Consider the following 23,464-nt stretch of genomic DNA (forward strand, 5'->3'; position numbering starts at 1 on the left):
TAAACCTCAGGATGATTTCATCTTGTTAGATCGACCTCCGCCCCCGTATAAGTTTCCCTCTGCCCCTGAGGATGATCTTTCTGAAGAAGAACATCTTTCCTCAGATGATAAAGACTTAGATAAGCAAGATGGGCGGCAGACTCGCTCTACTTTGACCGTTGAGGAAAAAGCCACTATCAGAACCACTGCTCGCAAATTAGCTCATGGGACTACTTCTTCCCCAGACCTTGCAGCGATGATTCAGCATTGGAAGGATTTAGAGCAGTTGTATTTTGCAGAGAAATTTACTTGGGAAGTAATACTTCGCTTTAGGAACGCCTCTTCAAATTTAGAGCCCACTGATATCAATTCTGATTATAAACAATTAAATGATGGAACTTTCCTTTTTTCAAATATACCTGAATTCATTATGCGAGTGGTTAAATTAGGACATGATACACTATGTTTAAAAGCGGAGCAAAAAACAACTGGTAAAGTTAGAACCGCACAAACAGTTCAGACCCCAGTGCAAAAAGAAGACGTTTTGGGGACAGACAATGACCCTAGTGATACTGTAGTTACTGTGAAACCGATGCGTGAAGCTGCACCTCTGTATGTTCCTCCGAAGGGTGAGGGAACAAATGACGATAAAACTTCAGATGATGCAAAGGGATAGTTTGTCTATAATTGGGTCTATACTCCTTGGAGTAGAGGAAATGTTATGGCTCTTAAAGCTGCTTTGCCCGATCCGCGGAAAAATCCAGTCGCTTTCTATGAGGAAGTGGAAGGAGTCATTGGCTCCTGCACCATGACCTTGCCAGATATCGATATGTTTTTGGACTTATTTTGCCCCCTGATATGTGGAGAACAATTCGGAAAATAGATAATAATGTAGTATATGGTGATACTTGGGTGCATTTAGAAGAAATAGATGCGGCTAGAGACCCTGCACAGAAACCACAACAGGAGATATTAGATCTTCTCAAAGCTATTGTGACTAAGTTGAAAACTCTCATACCCCCTAAGAAAATAGATTGGACTATGTTAGCGTCTTGTAAACAGAAAGCGGATAAGTCAGTTTCTGATTTCTTTACACAATTTGAAGAGACATTCCATGACTTTAGTGGGCCGTCCTTGACAGATGACATGGTTAAGCATCTGTTCGTCGACAAATTTGTCGCCAACATGTTGCCAGAAATAGCTAGTCGCCTACAGGCCAGCGAGAGTTCATGGACTACGTCATCCCCAGTCTCCCTTTTGACTCTGACCCAGTATTATGAGCGTCAGGAATTGGAAGCAAAAGGCAAAGAAGGTTAAGGATTTAAAAACAAAAGTTATGTTGGCTCACGTATATGGTCCACCATTCAGAGGTGGTGGTAGAGGCGGACGTGCAGTATATACACCTGGTGTACCCCCTTTTTCTCAATCAACTTTGTCTTCTGATCAGTGTGCTTATTGTAAAGAGATTGGAAATTGGCGTTCTGAGTGCCCCTTTTTGCAAGGTCAGCAGTATCAACTGGGTAGAGGACGCCCAGGGAATTCAGGACAAAGGGGAGGAATAGGAACTCGTCCCAGGTTTGAGGCAGTTGAACACGGACCAAATTATTCTAATACTTTTGACAGACAAAATCAATATCAAATGTCTGATTATTCAGCCACTGGTCTTGAGAAATTCTGATTATGCATAGGAATGCCTAGGGTGGGGTAAGGAACCGGTTGAGGTCCCAGTAGATCAGAAAGGTCCTTATGTTGATGCAAATGTCTTGGGCTCTACTGATCGGTTTCTGGTTGATATAAGAGCTACTCGTAGTGCTCTGTCTAAAAAATTGGTTCATAGGCCTCCCCCGTCTGGCACAATGATAACATCGATAGGATTCGATGGGACACCTACATCTAGCCCACTGTCACAGCCACTTGCATTTAGTCTTGATAAATTCACTGCAGCATGACCATTTTTGCTCTCCCCTACCACGCCAGATAATATTGTGGGTATCGATATGCTCAAACATTTTCGTGCTACAATACGTTGTTCTCCAGAAAGTGTTTGTGTTATCCTAAATGATAACTATCCAATGGTTGAAAGGTCTTGCCTCATTAAAGAAGATATCGCTTTGGCATCGTTACCTAGTACTTTATGGGCTAGTCCGGATACCGATGTGGGACAAATGGTTATTCCACCAGTGCATATTCAAGTGAAGGAAGGTGCTTAATTGCCTTGATTGCCCCAGTATAAAATATCTCAGGAAGGCGAAGAAGCATTGACGCACATTGTTCAGGATTTGATCAAGGTGGGGATTGTGGAAGAAGTCCCTTATAACGTTTGTAATAGCCCTATCCTTCCTATTTTGAAAAAAAGACACTGATACTAAGATTTACAGATTCATTATTGATTTATGAGAGATTAACAAAATTTTGAGTGCCCCAATACCCGGTAGTCTCTGACATTACAACACTCCTTACTATGGTTCCTCCTACTGCCACTACATTTAGTGTCACAGATTTGAAAAACGCATTTTTCTCAATACCTATTCATCCTGACAGCCGTTATTTGTTCAGCTTCGCTTTGAATAATAGATCATTCAGATTCTGTAGAGCTCCACAAGGGTATACAGAGAGTCCTAGCATTTATAGTCAGGCATTGAAAAGGCAGCTTGCTTCTTTTCCTGTATCGAAAGGGGTGGCTCTTATTCAATATGTCGATGACATCTTATTGGCTGCCGATACCCCTGACCAGTGTAAAGAAGGTACGCTGTCATTGTTGTCATTCCTTGCCTCTCATCATCACGAAGTCTCTAGGAAGAAATTGCAATTTTGTAGACAGTAGGTTACCTATTTAGGTCACCTCCTGTCTAAGGAGGGACGTGTACTTACACAAGATCGCATTCAGACCATGTTAGATACTCCTGTGCCCTGTACTCAGAAGGATGTTCGTGCATTGATTGGCCTTACTTCTTTTTGTAGACAGTGGATCCCTAGCTTCTCGTATATTATTAAACTCTTGTTGGCCCTTTTGACTAAAGACACCACGATGCCTCTCCCATGGACTACTGAATGCCAGAATGCTTTTCAACAGCTACGTCAAGCTCTTTGTTCTGCACCTGCATTAGGAACTCCGGACTACACTAAGACTTTCACACTCTATGTACACGAAAGGGAAGGTTGTGCCCTCTCAGTTTTAATACAGATACACTGTGATAAACAACATCCTTGTGCATATTTTTCAGCTGTCCTTGATCTAGTTGCCCGCGCGCTGCCTGGTTGTTTTCGAGCGGTAGCGGCAGCAGCTGTGTCCATACATCAGAGTGAGGGAATAGTCTTGTCACATAGATTGTGTTAGCACCTCATTCAGTCGATGCCTTGCTAAATCAAACAAAGAAAAGCATCTGACTAGTGCTCGCTTGACAGGATATGAATTGACACTTTTGGCCCCTCATATCACGTTGAAAATATGTTTGACTCTGAATCCTGCTGCATTATTGCCACTTCCAGCTACCCAGTCTCAGTCACAAGAGCTACATGATTGTATATCCCGTACTGAAGAACACACAAAAGGTGTTGTTGACCTACAAGATACACCTCTTTCTAGTGTTGATGGGAGAATTGTGGGTTGATAAATCCAGCCTGAAATTGATTGATGGCACTACGTCTGCTGCTTATGCAATTACAACACTTCAGACAGTAGTTGAGAAAGCTCGTATCCTACAGAAGTCAACTCAAGGCAGAGTTGATAGCACTGACAAGAGCATGTGAGCTTAGTACAGAGTTAATTGTTAACATTTACACTGATAGCCAATACGCCTTCGGAGTGGTTCATAACTTCGGGCAACTTTGAAAAGAAAGAGGCTTTCTTACTTCACATGGGAAACAAATAGTGCATGGGGAATTAGTACATAATCTCCTTACTGCCTTGACCTATCCTAAGAAAGTGGCGATTGTTAAATGTAGCGCACACAAGAAAGTGACTGATAAAATAGGAGCAGGCAAATGCCTTTGCGGAATACACAGCTCGGGAGACCACAATGCACCGAAGTACCACATCTATGTATGTAGTTAAATTGCAGGCTGAACGTTGGCATGATGCCAGGCAAGAGGTGCTGGACATGCAACTATCTGCCTCTGTCGATGAATTAGACCAATCGTCTAAGGAGGGAGCATTGGATGATGAGGGCTGTTGGAGGAATAAAGAAATGACAAAATGGAAGTTACCCACAGCTTACTGACACCCTACGATTCATATGGCAAATGAGCCGGCACATGTTGGAGCATCCTCAATAGCAAAGCAACTTATGCAAGTTTGGGATCATCCAGAGATTGTCGGTCCGGTTAAGAAAATAGTCCAGTCCTGTCTGATCGGTCCCCAGTATAATCCTGGAAAGGGAACACGAACTCCAACAGGAGGGTTTGCAATACCTACTGCACCTTTTGAGATCTGCAAATGGATTACATCCAGCTTGAGCGCTGTAACAACCTGAAGTATGTCTTGGTAGTGGTTTTTGCCTTTAGTAAATGGGTGGAGGCATATGCTACGAAAGATAATATAGCTCTTACTACAGCAAAGGTGCTCATAAAGGAGTTCTTTCCCCGATTCGGAATTTGCAGAGTTTTGTGGAGTGACAACGGAACCCATTTTATTGGGAAAGTTGTTGAGTATCTCATGAAAGGATTGGGAACTAAGCAGAAGTTTCATGCTGCTTTTCACCCACAATCAGCAGGACTAGTAGAACGTTACAACTCCACTTTGAAATTAAAATTGGCCAAGATACAGGCTTCCACATCTTTGAAATGGACTGATGCATTGCCCTTAGCATTGCTATCCATTAGATCGATACCACATACACGATCTGGCCTCACACCGTATGAGGTGGTATTTGGAAGGCCAATGAATATTTGGGGGGGTTCCTAAGCCACGCCCTATACATGATGTACCCTATGTATTGATGAATGACTATTTGTCTCAGCTGACTGACAGTTTGTCTTCTATCTATCAACAGGTTTGGGAGACTCTTACAGACAGGTCGCAAGGGGAGGGCCGCTGCTTGCGCCCAGGTGACTTTGTGGTCGTAAAGTCCTTCCAGGGAGACAGCTCCCTAGCACCAAGGTGGCGAGGACCGGAGCAGATAGTACTGGCTACCAGGACTGCAGTACGAGTGACAAACCGGAAGAACTGGGTCCCTGCGAACCACTGTAGAAAAGTGTTGCAAGACCTAGTGAGCCAAACTGCGTTGGACGATCACCGCAATCTTCTGTACACCGAGAAAAGACAAGCCACGTCACCTGAAGGATCTGAGGAAGCCTTCCCGGACCACACGATTCCCGGTACATCTCGATATCAGATGCGACCCAGGAAGAAAGACACTTAGTTGCTGAAAAAGACTGTTTGAGCCACTGTCCTGGGTGGTTAAAGACAGACTTCAAAGGGGGTGGTCTTTTAGTGACTATTCATCCCAGTGTTAGTGAAGAAATCAACGCCTGCCCAGGACCTCAAGGCACCATCTGTTTTGTTGATTGTCGATGAAATGAATATGCCTAAGGAGAAGATACCAACTGCTGCAAGAGTTTGTAGCAAAATAACAAAAATTGCTACTGGACTTACTTGGACTGTTATTGTTGCCATAATAACATGGATTGTAGAGGCTCTAACCAATCAGATCGCAATGGCGCTTGGAAACATCACAGAAGAACTACAAATTGCGAGAATTGTGATGCTCCAAAATAGGATGGTCCTTGATGTCACCCTGGCTGATCGTGGTGGAGCATGTCACATCATCAGGAGTAGCTGTTGTATTTATATTCCTGACCACGCCCCTTGTGTTTTTGATGCCATTTCCAGGATGCACAAAATAGCCACTGAAATCCACCAGGATTCAAGGAAATAGACTTTGACTGGATGGCTATGAAACAGGTTTACTGTATGGGGCTGGAAATTATGGTCAGCCTTATGTATAATTTTTGCTATTCTTCTTACTTGTTGCCTATGTATTCAATGTGGCCCAATGCTTTGTTCCCTATGTGTTTCTACTTATTAAACAGAATGTTAAGAATGTAAATGCCCGGTCATGGACGGCACAAAATAGTGGTTGAGCATAGATCTGCTGCCTTGACTGGATGGACAGTGCGATGGGTGGGGGAGGGGGGTGGGGGGTGGTGTTATGTTTTTTTAAGGGAGGGGACTGCATTGGTTCTGCATGTCTCTTTTGTAATTTACACACGATATCTCATGAGGAAAATGTCAAAGCTGGTATGTTGTCTTCTGATATGGCTGAAGTCTCTGGGTCACGGAGCTTCGCATGACGTGTCTTTGACGAATAAAATTTGTTTACAAAAAAAAAGAATGTAAATGCCCGACTAGCAAGTGATCAAGAAATTAGTGAATTAATGCAAACAGACGTTAGCGATATTTTTCGTATTCCTTCGAAAACATAGGAAGATATGTTCAGCTGATGCTAAAAGGGTCGTCTGTGGAAATCGGAAATAATTTCCGTTAGCATAAGCTGAAGCCATCTTGTTTGTGGCATCCATTTTGTTAGCTATGTAATTCTTCAGTCTTCACTGTTGCTTGCCTTTCTATTCTGCTTGAGTCATCAACTTTAGTTAACTCCTTCTGAGCCAAATCAATGTATGTGCTAAGAAAATGCCTGTAGCAGATAGAATGCACCTGGCTAAAGATAGAACTGTCAACTGTGTTCTGTTGATATAAACAGTTCTGTTCCCCCTCCCACTTTGCTGACTAAGTGATCTCTCATCTGCCCAGGTTTGTCGGTAGTTATTCTTGTGTATGCTTGTACCTTCTATTTGTAACAACATGCTTACTCTGCAACAAACTCTGTATATAAGCACCATGGTCTGTGTATTCCATGTACTACCTCAGGCAGCACTTGAGTGTGCTGTGTGGACGTAGTCCCACTCTTGAGTGATTAATAAACTTATTTGAATTCCAGCTTCAGTGCCAATCTCTATTTTGTTGGTCTACAGACCCGTGGACAGAGAAGGGTGACCCCTGCACCGGTGTGCTCATTAAAAAGCACATTTCCACATTACTTGAGAACTTCTGTAATCCTCTTCTTGCAGTGTCTTCTATAAGGAAATAGGAATGCAAGGCTGGCCTTTCTTTCTTCAAGTAAAGGCGTAACTTAAATAATATGCTCATCAGATAACCTACTAATCCTCTACCACGTCATTATTTCATATCAACTCAAAATAGCAGTCCACTGTTTAGCCCTTAACTCCCAAAGTGTGTACTTTGTGGCCTACCCTGGAGAGCTACATCCTAGTACTACATTAGGTAACAAAGAGAAAGCATCCTATATATGACTACAAAAACCATGTTAAAAAAACAAATAATCCAAGTTTTCTAAGATTGCGTCAAGACAGAAAGTAGCAGCAAAGAAATAGCCTTTCAAAAGCAGATTAATTTTCTTCAAGGGAATGTGACATGCAAGCCTTAGGAAGTCAACTTAACAAGCTCACTTAACATTAGGGTACAGAATAACAGGGCTATTAAGAACTTTCCAAATAATCAGCAGTTCGTGAAATGTTGCTGCCACCAGAAACCTGTGAACTGGCTCTTGGCTTGTTATTCATTCATAGAAAATGCCCAGAAGGAATACCTGTATTTAAACAGGAAACTCTCAATCGGAATTAAAGTGCCTAAGGCGATACATAACCTTATCAATGTCTTGTTTTCTACTCGCAGGATGCCAGGGATGCAAATCTCGACAAATTGCCGGCACAGATGAAGGAGAGACACTCTTGAGACAGAATGGTTACTTTATGGGTACATGGTGGCCCGCTGGGGGGCCCTCTGGTCGGGGCCCCCCTATATGCAAAGGCTTCCTGGTCGACTGGGATGGCTCCCTGTCCCTGCTGCTTTTTCTCTGTGCGCACTGCTGCAACACCTAAGGCTTTTCTTTCTATACCCCCCCCCCCCACATGAGGTGACAGTCAGCTCCCTCCCAGCTCTCTCCCCCCTCCACCAACCCAGATAGCTGGTACACACACTAGGGAACTCGCATATAGAGCTCTACTAGGTGATCTACGTTTCACAGGCATTAATTATTTACCACATTTGGCTTTCGTGCCATGTTTCATCTCCTTTCTCTGTGCACTAGACCTTCAGTAGGTCATTGTACTTGAACACATCATCGTCAAACCCATTCAAGGGCAGGGTTGGTTATGGCCCTTGGGCTATCCTAGTGGGTGCTTTTCTGTTATGCGAGACACTGATTGTGTTTCTGCTTCTTTCTTTACTTTCAGGGGATTGGTACCCGGATGTACACGGATAAGTATATTGTACTTAAAGTGCAATGCTGATGTCCTAGAATATTCGTGCCAAACTTGTGATGTTTAAAGATTAACATTTTTAAATAAAGAGTTACTTGGAGAAAAAAAGAATATCAAGGTCGTGTTGTCAAGGAAGACTACTTCACTGTCCAAAAAACAAGAGTTAGTATTGAGAGAGTCTTCTCAAGACAGGCTCCTAGTGTCAAAGCACTCGTATCAGCCTCAATGCACATCAAATTCTATAAAGCGTGTTTTTTTTGGTTTTTTTTTTAAACTGTTTATTACAGAATCCAAAAGATATACAAAGATGGGACTACAACCTTCAGGCCGGCCGCTAGCAAACAGTAAGAGCAGATAATACAATCAGTAAACACACGCTGCGGCGTGAGAGAGGTCACAGGAGTTGAAAGAAGCGTTGGCAGCCACACCGTCCGGACCCCCACATGACGGTTTCATTTTTATATAAGAAACAAAAAACAAATCCACAAGGCAGCCAATAGTCAAAGCAGCAGCATGAGCTCCCCTGGGGAGGACCCTAACGATCCACAGGAATAGCGGGGGGGGGGGATAGGTCGGGACGGAGACAAAGTGAACTCAATGCCCAGAACCAGGGAGACAAGCAGACTAAGGAGACGGGGCCAGTGACAGATCAGGCGTCAGCGGCGTGGTACAAATTCCGCCACGGTAGGTGTTCCAGGGGCCCCACACTTTCACCCATTTCCCAGGCTTACCTCTCGCAACATACACTACCTTTTCCCGAAACATACACCAATCCATGTTGTCCTTCCACGCCGAGACCGTTGGCAACCTCTGGGAACCCCACAATTGCGCAATATCGCGCTTGGCCACCATATATCCCAGAGTCACCCACCACGTCTGCGGCACTGAGTAGTCGGTCGGCTCCCACACATTTAGCAGACATCTCCTCGCCTCGGGAAGCAGCGTCACATGCGTGACCGCCTGCAACACCGCATGCACACCACGCCAGAATCGCGCCACCTCCGGGCATTCCCACAAAATATAGAGGAAGGTCCCTGAAGAACCACACCCACGCTTACACAACCCGTCCACGGCATAGCCCATACGCATCAGACCCGGCCCCGTAACATAGACTATAAAGCGTGTTTTTAAAGAGAAACCAGACTGCATGGAGTCTGTCTGGAATTTTTTGATAGCTGGTCAGACAAAATACCAGTAAACAGCCAACCGAAGTTTCCTTGGAGAATTTCACACAACAGTGTTTACCATGCTTTACAATGAGCCCTCCTTGTTTAAGCTTCTAAAATTTCCCCTCCACGTGGTCCTGCACTCAACAAACCAGAGCTGCAGGTCACACTTCCTCAAATACTGATAGTGGGACAGAAGTGGCAACAGCAGAATACAAGGAACTCGCTTCCTGGAAGATTAATGATGGGGGCAGTGAGGATATCATATAGCACAGGATTAACTTCCTGGAAAACCGATAGTGGAGCGTTTGTTACAGCAGTATAGTAAAATGCTAGCAATATTGATAAGGTAGTTTGTATGATAGTTAATTCAACATTTATCTAGTCAACATTTGTTGCACCATGTTTGGTAAGCTGCTGAACACTTAATATATACACTGTTGTTAACTGTACATACCTTGTTTGAGAGTCGGCTAATCACCTTCCTGTGGTGCTTGGCACTGATTCCAGCTTTAATCAGATTTCGAAGGTTCCTGAGCATAGCCATGAAGGGCAGCTTTTTGTTATCTGAGGAAGAGCAAGACATCAGAACCTCAGGGTAAGTGCCACAATTGGGGGGCTTCATCAAGGACATCTTTCGTGACAGGCATTTCATCTTGCTCGATCTGGAGGGTACATAGTTAATGTAACATAACCCAACCTCCTGCTGCCCAATCCCACAAAAGGCCAGACACATCTTTATCTACATGAAATGGTGGGCAAAGATTCTGATGACCCGGAGCAAGCTTAACCCACTACGCTGGTGCCCAGTCAAGTCAATACATCAAATTCACAAGGTTTCGAAGGTCGCTATAGTAAAATGAATGATCTAGACACAAGAGATTCCGTTAAAAAACTATAGGAGTGGCTACAGGAAGCTTTTGATATCCTAATACCCCTAACAACAACAGAAAAAAATAGGCACCCTGGAGAAATACAGAGCTAAGAAAGATAAAACAGTGAATTAGAATTCTGCAACGCACCTGGCTCAAAACAAACACCAATCAAGACAAACTTCACCTACAAAACGTAACAGATTATACAAGCCAGCCATCAAAAAAGCTTAGAAAAAAATACTATTCAGACAGAATTCAAAGTACTAAATGTGCAAATAAAGAATTCTATAAAAATTCTCACTGAATTTCGTAAACCAAATTGCCTGGAAGGAGCTCGTCCCATTACTCAAGAATTCACAGACAAACTGGCAAATCATTACACAACCAAAGCAGACGCATTGGACTCCTATTTAAAACCAAGAAAAACCACCAGCACCAACCCTTTTCCCCCCCAAAAAAACCCAAAAGCAGGCTAATCCAGACTCTGCATTCCTTCAAACAAACATCACACAATGAATTTATTGACTTGCTCAAAGAGGCAGGCCTGCCAGCAGTCCTAATGCATGCCCACCACAAACCTTCAAGAAAATTCCTATAACTACCTCTGCTGCCACACCAATAGGAAGAATCATCAACAATTCATTCTGCAAACTGATTCACCCAGATGTCACAATTCATTGAAGATATTTCCATACTTTCAGACTTACAAACAGGATTCCATCCAGGAAGAGGCACAGAATCTGCCCTCAGTGCCCTCTGGGATGACCTTAAGAACACAGTTTGGAATGAGGTTGCTGCACCACTTGTTTTGGACAGCTCAGCTGCCTTTGACACAGTTGACCACAACACTAATAATAACACTCTACAAGGCCGGAATAGTTCTCGACTGGATCGCATCCTACCTTTAAAACAGAGCTAATGTCATGCATAGCCCTCCTTTCTCATCCGAACCGTACTTCAAGGATCCATCATCTCACCCATAATTTTTTTAATCTACATAAAGCTATTACCGGCACTGATCAATCTATTATACCTCACATGCTACAACTATGCCGATGATACAAATCCTCCTTAAACTGGAAAGCCCCAAAGACATTGTAAACTCACAAAAATTCAGTTGCCTCAGAGTCATTGATAAGTGGATGACATGGAAGCATCTTAAAATTGAAAGCTTCCAAAACGGAAATACTCATGTGGCGATAGGAAAAATTACTATCCACTCGCCGCCTGGCCTGTCGATCTGGAAACACTGACAAAAGTATCTAAGGAAGTAAGTAACCTCAAAATTACCATGGACTCCAAGCTATCAATGAATTCCTATGTGACCACACTAGCATAATCCAGATTCATTACTTTTAAAACTCTGCAACACATCTTCCCCCACCTGTCATTTTCACACAAGGTCAAGGCTACTATTGCTCCTCTTTCGTCTAAACTCAAATATGCCGATAGCCTCTACCACGGATCATCTTTAAGAACTATGAAAAGACTACATCAGATTCAGAAGTCAGCTACCAGACTACTCTTACGTATAAAGCCTCAAGCCTATATTTCCCCTGCCTTGAAGGCCCTACATTGGTTACCTGTTGCCAGAAGATTCATTTGCTGCTTCGTATTACCCGCAAAGCAATACATGGAACAGGACAGCTCATCAGGAATAAAATCACCAAATACATTCAAAGAAAAATCTGCTCTAGATTGGCATCTCTCCTCAAAATCCCACCATGAAAGAAAAAAAGAACATATAGGTGGCACGTCCTTCTATGTTCAAGCAACCAAACTACAGAACTCTTTACCCCCAAACATAAGGTCCAAGGATAACAACCTTATTATCATAAGAAAACTACTCAAGAGTTGGCTTCCCACATAACCACCATACTCAAACACAAATATACAGCATATATCTGCGTATATAAGCATTTATTTAGAATACATATGTGTACCTAGTTATGTTGATTTCTTTATATAAACATGTATAATAATTATGTTTATAAATATATAGATATATAGATGTATGTATACACGTCACTGCATAAATAAGTCAATTTTTATTAGAACTATTTATCTACAATTAGTTCACTATTAAATTTAAAAAATATATAAATTATAAAAACAAATACATTAGCTTAATTTAAAGCAACACTTGAAAGTCTGAGTTTATTAAATACATCTTAAATCTACATTTATTAACTTCCTTATACATATATACCTTCCATGTACTTGCGTATCTTTACATTTATTATTTTACTTCCAATTCAGCATCTCCAATGCACCACCCTATATCTCACCCTATACCTCTTGCAATATATCCTCTACCTCCACTGTCCGACTCATCCCAAACCTCATTCTACTACTCTCTCCATTGCAATACCCTATTTCTCACCATATACCTCTCTCAATATATTCTCTACCCCCACTTCCTGACTCATCCCAAACCGTATTCTACTACTATGATCCCAAAAATAACCCTTTCTAGACTCTTCCCTCATCTACTCCTCCTGGCATCATCTCCAACCTATTTTTACTATTCAGATATCCCAAACAAGCCTTCCAAATCCCTTCCCTCCTCCACCACCCCATTATTCACCCCAAACTTCCTCCTACTGCTGCTATGATCCCCCCCCCAAAAAAAACGCTTTCTAGACCCTTCCCTCTTCTATCCCTCCACTATCCTTTTCAATCCAACTAACAAACTCACATGTCCACCGCTCAAATTATTTTCATATTTCCCTATACTAATTCACCACTAATCCTGTTTGGGTTACGGAGTAGCGTGCTACCTGCCGGAAAGCGCTCCAATGCCTTGTCTGGGGTAATAAGCGTTATATAAATGCAACTGCAATTACAAAATCACAAATATAAATCCAATCAATGATTTCTCATTTGAATTTATTCCAGTCTCTTCACTTTAAACGATACCAAACAGGGCATTCTGCAGAACCACATTATTCCACAGTTTAAGCAGTAGTAAGAAAACAATATCCAGAAAAAATGTGTCCAAAATATTTCAAAGTGTTTTCACTCATAGCTACAATTGGTTATTTTCAATACAGAATGTTTAAAACCTTAGTTACAATTGGTTATTTTACATACACAGTGTTTTCAGCCAACACATTTCACGGCAGTACATGCCGCTTCTTCAGGGCTTAAATAACGAAAAACAGAAAGCTCTATCTACATACATGATATAATACTTGTTCACAATTGAAAAAAGCGACAGAATATCCCTATTGTGTGGCAAAATAAACCATGTATGTACCCTTGATCTCCTGGACTTGATATTATTGACACTTATCTAAAGTGTTCTGTACCAAGTTTCAAATACACACTCACCTAATAGTATTCAGTTAATGTATATCCTACATTGGACCTTCTATAGCCATTCAAAGATGATCCTGGATTTAATAAAATTTGTATTGAACACTAACTTTCTTATATCAGAATGCTCTGTATTATCAAATTTGCAGGACCACAATGGGTGCTAAATTTGCTCCCTCTTCTGCCAACCTTTTCATGGGTTGGTATAAGAGGGAGCATGCATGGAACGAGTCAGCCCATTAGGGGTACCAGCACGTGGCCCTATGGGTCCGATACATAGATGATGTATTAATTGGGTGGGAGGGCTCAGAAGATCACCTCTTGGCTTATCATAGGTGTCTGAACACTAACATAGCAAATGCGAAGTTGCCCTTAGAGTATAGTAAATCCACTATTACCTTTTTTGAATTGGAACTATATGTCAAGGAAAAAACACTGTGTAAACTATCAATCCAAAAAAACACGGCTAATAACAGCATTTTGTATTATAGATAAGGGCATCCAGTGATCCCAAAAAAATATGGCATTAAAGGAACTAATCAGGCATAGGAGTAAATCTTTGAAGCTGGACGAATAAAGAAGTGAAGATGGTAAGACCTTAGAAAGACTATCAGAAAGGGGTTACCCTCCAAACACCCGGAGACAATCAGTTAAGAAAATTCAAAGTAATTTGTGAGAGAAGCTACTTAAAATTTATTACAAGCTAAAACGGGTGGGCAATCCGAAACATATAAGGTTTGTTACACACAGTTATGCAGAAAATGGTGCGAATTACAACCTGCTGAGAAAGCATTCGGATATTTTGGAAAAAGAGGAGGATTTGAATGCACTCATCAGTCCACATCCCATGATCCCTTTTAGGAAAGCAGAAATACTTAAAAATATTTTGAGCCCTAGCAATTCACATAGATTTGTGCCTAAAAATAGGGTACTTGGATGAGGACAAAACCTGGCAGATGCCATCATTGAGGCTGTGTCTGTCTTAAATTGTTCATGGACGAAAGAATTTGAGAATTCTGACAAGAGTAAAAGATTTAGTATTAGAGCTTTCATCAATTGTAACGCAAGTTTTAGTGTATATCTCATCACCTTTCTCTTTGAAAAACAAAATGTGGGTTCAACAATCCGACTATTAAAAGAAAGGATTAAAGAACATATTAATACCATTGAAGAATTATGAAGAAAGGTCCCCTCTGGGAAAACATTTTAAAGAATTGTGAGTTATGAGTGATATGTCTAGAAACATAGTTGTTGGCATTGACCACATTAACGTACACCACAGAGGTAGGAACAGGACACTGTGGTTACGTTTAAAAGAAACGTGGTGGATTGACACTACAGACAGTGGATTTTGGTCTCAATATAGAGAGAGAATTTTATACCACACCTTAAACTAGAGTAAGGAAAATTATTTCATTTAACTGTCTTCAATGGTTTGTTTTCTTTTCTTCCCTCTCAGATATTTTTTCTCTCTATACTGAACATGTATTAGCAGTTTCTTTCGATTGTTGAGATTTTGATGGTACAACCAATGTGGTTTACGAAACAGGGCTTAGTGTCCACTTTTTAAATGTGTGACATATTATATCTATATTGTTTCTTCAAGGAATTGTGGATATGTCAGATTCACAAACCTGAGATGAATACCATGCTTGTGAGGTCTTCTCTTCCGGTTTTCTTCTTTGTGGCATGTAAATTCATATTTAAATAACGGATTAGAATTAGAATGATAAGTGGGCTGACCAGGCCCAGAATGCACCACATGTGTGTGTAATTATATGAGGGGTATAAACTGTCACCAATGATCAGTATACTGGCTATTTTATTTTTTTTAAACAGTTTTTATGATGTCCATTGTCAAATACAAGGCAGAGCTCTGTAAGCCAGAGACAGACTGCCATATGATACAGAAGACTTATTGTGTTGACTTTTAGCATATACAATTATGCAAAAACTGAAATAAAGAAACCAACCCCCCGCACCTTCTTTGCACCACACAATTAATAACACAAATTCGCCCGCATATAAAGAACATTATCTTCAGGACCCAATAGGTCCAGAACCACAACTCCTGCCCAATTTAACCCTCAACTGCTACATCCCCCATGGCAGGGGGCTCTAGGTCCAAGCTCCTATAGGTTGCCCACCTCTTCTAGATCTTAAAATGCTTCAACGGGCACCATTGAGCTTTGAAAATAGGAACCTCCAAACCCAAATTGAAATCCAAACCATTTTTCCATGCCAAGAGCAATGGTGGAGCCCCAGCCTTCCACTTACGAGCAATGTCCCGTTTAGCCAGCGTAAAGCCCAGTAGCATCAGATGGCGCTTATAAATATTTCCCCACCCCCTCCATTATATGTAACAGCACCAATTTTGGGGAATAAGGGAGCTCCCACCCAAAGACCTCAGCCAGAAAGGCCAAAACACCCCGCAAGAACCTTTCGAGCACCGCACACTGCCAAATTGTATTGATCAGGGTACCATTCGCAGAGCCGCATTGTAGGCACACCAGGGTCGCTATCAAGCCCACCTTCCACAGCCTGACACGAGTATAATATACGCGATGAAGATAATTAAATTGTATCAACCGAAGGCACATGGCTATCGCCGCTCCTCGAAGGGACGCAAGTGCTTCTGTCCAGGCCTCCCCATCCAGGGGACCACGGTCGTCCTCCCACCTCTCCCTGAGTTTATCTAATGTAGTGGGGCAATTTATCACTAGGGTTTGATACATCTTGGAGATGTTATGATCCTGTATGTCACCCATAAACAGTTTAGCTTCAACAGGACTGAACTCGGGAAGAGACTCTAACTCTGCAACGCTGGGAAGAATGGCATGCCTAAACTGCAAGTATTTGAAAAATTGTGTTTTCGGCATCTGATATTCATGCTGGAGATCCTGGAAAGATTTTAAAACTGTGCCGCGCATTACGTCCCCAAAGGTAGAGATGATATCCCATTCTCGGAAACCCTCCAAGCCCGCAAGATGTGGCAATCTACCTTTGGACCAAAGGGGAGTCTCCCTTGTCAGCCTGCCCCACCACCCCATCCTGCGCAGAGCCTGCCTCCACACCTGGAAAACTACCTTTGAGGCGGATGGCAGTGTCTTGCGGATAGAAGCCCAGTGTAAGACCGTGTGTAAGGAATAGGATCCCATATGGCACCGTTCCACTGGCTATTAAATATTTTAAGTAAGTTTTGATCAATAATTAATTTTGGGTTCTCTTCTTATTTTGAACAAATGTTGCATTCAGATGAACCTTGGACAGGGAAACTTAATTATTAACATAGGATTGTGCTTGATTAAACGAGGATGGGATTAGTTAAAGGATGAGGACACATGGAAGTTTAATCAATAAATAGGGGTTTGACTCCTGAATGTGAATAATAGTATACATTAATTACCCCATTCAAAAATGAGATCATTTGAGTTTTTTTTTTTGTAAGGATCAAAATTGGAATATGAATTTGTTGGATTTTGATTATCATGATGGTTAGTGGACTGATCAGAGCTAGAATGCACCAAGTGCGTGTAAAAACTATATGTTCGAATTTAGAATAAGAAATGATTGCGGGGCTAACATTTGATGTTTGAATGTTCTGCTTACATTTGGTTTTAATTCAGTACGAGGTAAGTGTTTAACAATTGAGTGGATTTGTTTGATCCATTTCGTTTTTTGGAAACAGCTACAAACATTTGAAACATCTCACACCAGGTTTTGATTGGTCGGTCCGATATGCAAGTAGGATCAGTACTTAAAGAGAGAAGTGTGGCATGCGATATGGCTACAGGGAAGAACTAAAGCGGTAGGTCATGGTATGTACTAACACCAGAGCGAGACAGTTCGTTGCCTTGCAATAACAGTATAGCCAGAATCTATCTTATCGGCTAGGGGTTTTTGTTCAATTACAGACTATAGAACAACTTAAATTCTTTTAACCAGATATTGGGTTTGGTTAGGAGGGAGAAGTTTACCTTTGGCAGAATTTAGGAATTTGTGTGACAGTGTTTGCAACATGATTGAGGGCTGATAAGGGAGCAATAAGTGTGTTGTGACCCATTATGGGGTTAACTTATGTATTAATAACGGAAGTGGTTAACTAATTGCAACAAGGGCTGAAACGGGCTGTTAGATTCAATCAATCAATCAGCATTTTTACAGCGCAGCACTATCCCCCATAGTGGTATCTGGGTGCTGAGGGTGCCATTGCTCTGTTGAAAAGCCAAGTCTTAAGTTTCTTTCTGAAGTCCACCAGGGAGGGTGCTGTTTGGAGGTGGAGTAGCTGGTCATTCCAGGTCTTGGCACCGATGTAGGAGCAGACCCTGCACGCTTGCAATGGATGCCGGTGGTGTGCGCATGGGCAAGTGAGGAAGAGCGCAGATTGCGTTTTAGGAAGATGAAAGTTTGGTTGATGTAGGATGGTCCTTGATCGTGGAGAGCTTTGTAAGAGTGCGTGAGGATCTTCAACTGGCATTTCTTCTGGCTGGGGAGCCAGTGGAGGTTTCTGAGGTGGCGCGTGATGTAGGTCCATTTGGGAAGTTCCACGATGAATCGGTCCGCAGTATTCTGTATGGTCTGGAGTCTTCTGAGGAGCTGGGTTGAAATGACGGCGTAGAACGCATTGCCATAGTCGAGGCGACTGGTGACGAAGGCCTGAGTGATGGTCTTTCTGGTGTTGACTGGGATCCATCTGAAGATTCTGCAGAGCATGTGATTGGTGTGGAAGCAGGAGGAGGCGAGTGCATTCGCTTGCCGTTTCATAGTCCGTTTGCTGCAAAGGATGATGCCTAGGTTGTGTGAATGGTCTGTTGGTGCGGGTGTTGGTCCGAGTTCTGCTGGCCAAAGGCTCTGGTCCCAAGCAGAGGTGTTCTTTCCAAAGAGCAGTACTTCCGTCTTGTCCAAGTTGAGTTTGAGGCAGCGGTCTCTCATCCAGTTGGCTGCATTGCTCATGGCACCACATAAGTTGGTATTCGCGTTGGAGGAGTCCTAAGTGGGCGAGAGGATTAGCGGAGTGTCTTCTTCGTAGGAGATTATGTTGAGGTCGTGGAATCTGATGAATTCGACAAGGGGGGTCATGTAGGTATTGAACAGGGTGGCGCAGAGGGATGATCCTTGGAGTACACCGCATTTGATGTCCTTGGGATCGGAGGTGAAAGAAGGTAGCCGGATGATCTGTGTGCGTCCTGTGAGGAAAGAGGCGATCCACCACACCCTCATCGACAGACTCTGCAACATCGGCATACATCAAAACCCCCTCAAGTGGGAGACGGAGTTGAATGCAGCAGAGAGATCAAGCATGATCAGGACCCCAGTTTCTTCATGGTCGAGGAGAGTGTGGATGTCTGTGGCAGCGATCTACGCAGTCTCAGTGCTGTGGGTGGCACAGAATCCTGATTGTGAGGCATCGAGTAGGTGGTTTTGTTCCAGGTATTTGGTGAGCTGTTGGTTGATTGCTTTCTCAAGTACTTTAGCCGGGAAAGCTGCTGTGGAGATGGCAGTGTGAGGGCAGGGGTCGGTGGACGCCCCGGAGTTTATGAAGACATGATGGCCGTGGTGGTCTGAGTGGTGAGTGGAGACCAGGTGGTGATAATTTGGCTGGTGTGCGCTGGATGGTTGAGGTCGTTGAGGTTATGAGACATGGGTTGGGGGTGGAAATTGTTGTAGATGGTGGCAATCTTGCTGTGGAAGTAATCTAAGAGGGTGTCGCAGAGTTCATGGGAGGGGTGGATGGTGTACTCCGTGGCTGTTGGGTTGCTGAATTCCTTGACCATTCAGAAGAGTTTCTTCATGTGGTTGGCCACAGTGTCGATGTGGGCTGTGATGGCTGCTTTCTTGGCTTCTTTGATGCACAGGTGGTAATTGCTGAGGGCTGCTTTGTGACCGGCTCTATCAGATGAGTTCCTTGTGTAGCGCAGTTGCATTTGGTGGTTCTGAGCCTTGGGTGTACCAGCTGGCTTATTTCGAGATGCTGGTGGTTTTTGCCGATTTCAACGGAGCAACTTTGTCCGCACATTTATTGATCCATGCAGAGAAATTCTGGAGGGCCTAGTCAAGGTCTAATGAAGCTTCGTGTTTGGTGGTAGATTCATTTCAAATCAGTTTTGGGGCTTGTTGCTTATTTTAAAACGGTTTCTTAATTTTCGATTAATAACATGTACTGATGTTCTATTGCATCTAATTTGAATTAATGTTAAGTACCACTTTCTGGCCTCAACCAGTGTCGAATTGGGGCATACAAACAGAACAGGCTTCTAGTCTTGCACTCCTCCATTGCAGAGTTCACATGTACTGGTGGGGTTTTCGTTATGGTTCCACTTAGAAGTAAATGATTTTAAGGGGAGAATCCCAAGCCGTAATAATATAATGCATCGCCGGACTCCATGCCTTAAGGTAAAACAAATGTACTGTTGCAAATCTTTATATTCTATTGACTCTGCATAAAGTTCATAAAAGTCCAATTTGGAACAACGTTTAATGTCAAGATCGTAACTTATCCTCGGCGTTAGATGTTTTAAGAAGAGCCTCAATTGCACAGGAGTCCAAGATTTCAGTAGTGCGGTTGTACAGTTCGATAATTTAAAAGCTGTAATTAAATTTTGACTAAAGGTATGCTTCGACGATTCGCGCTCAAAAGTCTCCATTTTTAATGAAAATCTTAAGGTTCCTTGTTCTGCATGTATGAGGTTATAAGCCCATCTAATGATGTTAGTAATGGCTCTGGCATAAGAGCTGACTACAAAAAGCACAAGGCACAGAGCTTGTGCAGGAACTGCTTGGTGGACTTTAATCACTTCACGAAGTATTTTCCCTTCTTTAGTTTGTATTTGTTACCACTGTCTTATTGAAATATATTCTAAAGCGTACGATAAAATGGTTGGCATTTTAGATAAAAAAAACCTGTAAAAGAGGATAAAAGTGCCTGTGCCCGGAGGAGGAATATAAACGTTGGAGAGCCCCGACATGCAAGTCTGCTTTACAATTTTGTAAAGTTTGTGTAAATATTCGCCCCTAAAGTCCAATTGAATTTTGTGTATTGTTTTCTTCCTCTGAACGGAATTATTTTCGTTTTCGTTTTCGTTATATTTGGAACTAAAAAAAAATCTTCTAAGTACTTGTAATCTCCTTTGTAGGCCGAATGGAGTAAGGGCTAGGATAACCACATTATCAGCGTACATCAGAATACGGATTTTACACAATATTTTTTGGGGGAAGTGAATGACCTGTGTAAAACAGCCCGGAAGATCACTGAGGTATAGAGAGAAAAGGAGGGGAGCTAAAAGGCAACCTTGCCTAAGACCGTTTGGTGTGACTATTGGACGAGTGAGTCCCTTCTCTTTCCCCATTTGTACCTGAAACCATGTTTCCGAGTACAATGATATAATTATATGAAGAAGATTATTCAGAATTCCCAGTTTTCTAGGCTGATTCTACTCTGTTGAATGCCGTCGTAAAATCGACAAAAGACAGAGTAGACGACCTGCGATTTTGACACAACATATTTATCTATTATTGTTTGTAACATCGCTATGTTGTCAGTTACGAAGTGTTTTTGTCGAAACCCAGCTTGATTTATAGGGATCACTCTGGTTGAGAAAGCCCAGTCTTTAAGATGATCCAGGACGCTTGCTGTGAAGATCTTCCCTGTAGCATCCAACAAGGCAATCTGTCGATAATTGCAGGGAAGCAACCGAGATCCCTTCTTGTAGATTGGGATCACGATGCTCCCCTTCCATGATTTTGGGATTTCACCGGTGGCATAGCAGTAAAAGTAGAGGGGTACTAGAAACGTACTCCATTCTTCTGGGTTGCTTTGAAGTACTTTTATCAGATCAACTTGTTTAATAATTTACCTCCATAAATCTTTTGTTGATTTTTTAAAAAGAAAAGAAAGCGAGATTGAGTTGGGAAACCATCGCATTTCAGTAAAAAGGAACTACCCATAGCTGGCCAATTTCACGTATTTGGTTCAACAAATGAGAATGAGTTTTAGAATTTGTGGTAGACATCAAATTAATTTTGATAATAAACTGTTGTGGGTGAATTGGTGGGATGCACCACCATCGCAAACATTCTTTGTTATCTCCAAAGTAGTTTGTTCATGGTAGACAAGGAATATACATTAAAATGATAATTGTATCCGGTTAAGGCTTCCAATAAATGGGTTGAAGAAATGCTTCTGGTCACAAAATTTGGTTAAACTGAGATACATGAGACAACCATTGCGATTTTAGTGACATCAGTTTAGGACACTTTGAGAAATCCCCAGTATGTAAGATTACTATAGATAAAAGATGCTCTTCATCTTTTTTCACCCTTCTCTCTCGGCTGTTTTTTCATGTAATTTGGAATCACATTTATAAATTCTTTGTTGCTTCAACTAAGAGTAAGAACATATTCAAATATTTAAGAATCAGGATACTAAACAATATTACAAATAGGTAAGAACAACATTATTTAAAGGTAACTGATTTTGAAATTATATTCACAGTGAGAATTAGTACTTAAATTTAAAATGTTCTTTCAGTGACATTTTGACCTAATAGGAGCATGTCAAAAGAGGGTTAATACTCAAGAAACATTAGAATATTCAAATGCAACATACACTTTAACACAGTGGTGGTTCCTCCGCTATGGCGGAGGAGCATTGCCCCACTGCCGCAAGGCAGCGGATTAAAAATAACATTCTACTAAAACTATCCTCTCTATCTCCGCGTCGTCAGAGGTTCACTGATTGAATATAGAATCTCAAAATTTCCCCATACACAAATATCGATGTAAAGATATCGACATCCTAGATTTAAAATTGTAAATACAAAAATATCAACAAAAATATCAATGTAAAAAATATAGATTTACAAAATATTGATTTTTTTATTTAAATAAAAATGAAAGTTAAATATATTGAATAAAATTAACTTTATTTTTTTTTAGATTTAATATACATTATAACAGATAAAAAAAATGAATGTATTTTATCATTTATGAATATATACAAATAAATACATATTTACATACACTTATAAAATAAAATCTAATAAAAAAACATGAAATTAAAAAAATTAAATATTTAACAGTCTTTAAAATAAAATGTTGCACTCCATTGAGTGCAACAGTAGAGAAAGTGTTGGATAGTGGGGGGGTAAAAATTACTATTCCCACTCCAGTGAGTGCAACAGAAGGGAAAATGTTGGATAGCAGAGGGATAAAATTTACTATGGTCACTCCAGTTTGTGCAACAGTAGGGAAAGTGTTGGATAGCGGAGGGGAAAAATGACTGCTCCCACTCCAGTCAGTGGAACAGTAGGGAAAGTGTTGGATACCAGAGGGGAAAATTACTACTCCCACTCCAGTCAGTGCAAAAGTATGGAAAGTATTGGATAGTGGAATCAGTTTAAAATTAAAAACAAACAAATTAACACGAAAGATCGACATCCTATATTTAAAATTGTAAATACAAATATATGTAAACAAAAATCTCGATTGTAAAAAATATCGATTTAAAAAATATTGATCTTATTTAAATAAAAATGAAAGTTAAATATATTAAATAATAAAATAAACTTTAAACAAATGTAGACTTAATATACATTTTAACACAATAAAATAAATGCAATTTAAAAAATATTTGAACACATATATAAAATGTAATATATATATCTACTTCCTTTAAAACAATTAATAAACTATTATTTTAATGTATTTTATAAATATATAAAAATTTACAAATATATTTACATACACTTGTAAAATAAAATCGAATAAAAAAACATTATAAATTAAAACATTAAAATATTTAATAGTCTTTCAAATAAAATTTTGCACTCCATGGAGTGCAACTGTAGG

At 41.2% G+C, this 23,464-nt stretch overlaps 1 protein-coding gene across 7 annotated transcripts in view; it reads right to left on the reverse strand.

Annotated features, from left to right (window-relative positions):
* The window catches only part of LOC146811566 (telomerase protein component 1-like), a 1,575,504-nt gene that overhangs the window by 1,341,530 nt on the left and 210,510 nt on the right, over positions 1-23,464 (reverse strand). For all 7 annotated transcript variants that reach the window (XR_014966741.1, XM_085618541.1, XM_085618539.1 and 4 more), the window contains one exon: positions 9,883-9,992. Coding sequence is in view for 6 of the 7 variants with exons in the window: in XM_085618541.1 (XP_085474667.1) it covers positions 9,883-9,992 (110 nt within the window). In the remaining variant the exon portion in view is untranslated. The remainder of the gene's footprint in view (positions 1-9,882; positions 9,993-23,464) is intronic.

The sequence above is a fragment of the Triturus cristatus genome, chromosome 7 (assembly GCF_964204655.1).
Source record: "Triturus cristatus chromosome 7, aTriCri1.1, whole genome shotgun sequence".
Classification (NCBI taxonomy): domain Eukaryota; kingdom Metazoa; phylum Chordata; class Amphibia; order Caudata; family Salamandridae; genus Triturus; species Triturus cristatus.